Source organism: Nicotiana sylvestris, chromosome 10, assembly GCF_000393655.2.
Source record: "Nicotiana sylvestris chromosome 10, ASM39365v2, whole genome shotgun sequence".
Classification (NCBI taxonomy): domain Eukaryota; kingdom Viridiplantae; phylum Streptophyta; class Magnoliopsida; order Solanales; family Solanaceae; genus Nicotiana; species Nicotiana sylvestris.
In genome coordinates this window covers 114,843,497-114,844,841 of record NC_091066.1, presented here as the reverse complement: position 1 = coordinate 114,844,841, position 1,345 = coordinate 114,843,497, and the positions used below count along the sequence as shown (strand labels likewise).

At 47.6% G+C, this 1,345-nt stretch overlaps 1 protein-coding gene across 1 annotated transcript; it reads left to right on the top strand.

Moving 5' to 3' along the window:
* The first annotated feature begins 276 nt into the window (after positions 1–276).
* On the top strand, positions 277–963 carry LOC104214291 (uncharacterized). Its single transcript, XM_009763942.2, has one exon. The coding sequence runs from the start codon at positions 277–279 to the stop codon at positions 961–963; it is 687 nt and encodes a 228-aa protein (XP_009762244.2).
* The last annotated feature ends 382 nt before the right edge of the window (positions 964–1,345 follow it).

The following is a 1,345-nucleotide window of genomic DNA, read 5'->3' as shown; positions in this document are numbered from 1 at the left end:
CACATGTAGTCAGGCACCGAGTGTCGTGTTACGTCTAGGCTCAGGTTCGGGGCGTGACAAAGCTTGGTATCAGAGCCCTAGGTTCAAGAGTCCTAGGAAGTCTACGAAGCCGTGTCTAGTGGGGTCTCTTTTATGTGTGTGTGCGCGCCACACATTTAAGTAGTTGACCACCAAGACATCTAGGATTGTTCCATTTCTTTCATACTCTAGATCGTGCAGTTAGAGATTTGCTTTCAGGAATCTTTCTAACCCGTGTGAATTGCATATTTCAAAAAAATGCCTGCAAAAAGAAAGTACACCAGGAGGGCCTCAGCTACTAGCCAGGGGGCCACAACTAATGCTGCTCAGGAGGAGGACACTCCAGTCCAGGGAGTTGCATCGGGCTCAGTGCCCAGTGCTTCAGACATGGATGTCATGGGAGTTATCCAGTTGCTCACCCAGATTGTTGCTAATCAGTCTCAAAGGCAGGGAACAAGTGATGTTCGTGAGACGGGTAGTTCCAGGTCTAGGGAATTCCTCAACATGAAACCTCCCATCTTTATAGGGTCTAAAAAGGATGAGGATCCGCAAAACTTCATTGATGAGGTTCAGAAGATATTTCGAGTGATGCATGCTACAGACACTGAGGCAGCAGAGCTTGCTGCGTACCAGCTGAAGGATGTTGCTAACACGTGGTATGAAACATGGGAAGAGTCCCGAGGGGAGGATGCAGATCCTGGGACTTGGAAGGATTTTGCAGATGCGTTCCTTGAGCACTTTCTACCCATTGAGGTCTTGGAAGCTAAGGCTTTGGAGTTTGAGAGACTCAGACAGAATGATATGAGTGTGAATGAGTACTACCTCAAGTTCGTCTCTCTGGCCAAGTATGCTCCGGAAATGGTACGTGAAATGAGGGCCAGAGTTAGGCGGTTTGTGTTGGGGCTCTCAGATGAATTGTTTGCTGATGCTAATATAGCTGCGTAGAATAATGACATGACCATCACTAAGATGGTTGCCTTTTTTCAAGGGAACGAAGACAGGTTGAAGGAAGAAGAGCGACTACGGAGAGAGAAGGAGAGGGAATTCAGCAAGAGAGCTAAGTCTGCAGAAATTTCAACCATGGGGGATCTCAAGCAGGAGGCAATCGCCAGTTTTTCAAGAAATCAAAATCAAGACCTGCTCCATCTTTAGCTAGTGCACCGGTTCCGAGGTCGAAGTTTAATAAGAAAAACCAGAATTTCAGAACAGCAGATTCGCAATCACAGGCTAGTGTGGGCTACAGAGTCCCTGGTTACCCTATTTGCAACACGTGTGGTAAGAGGCACCCAGGGTTGTGTCGTTTGGGCACAAATGGTTGCTTTGGGTG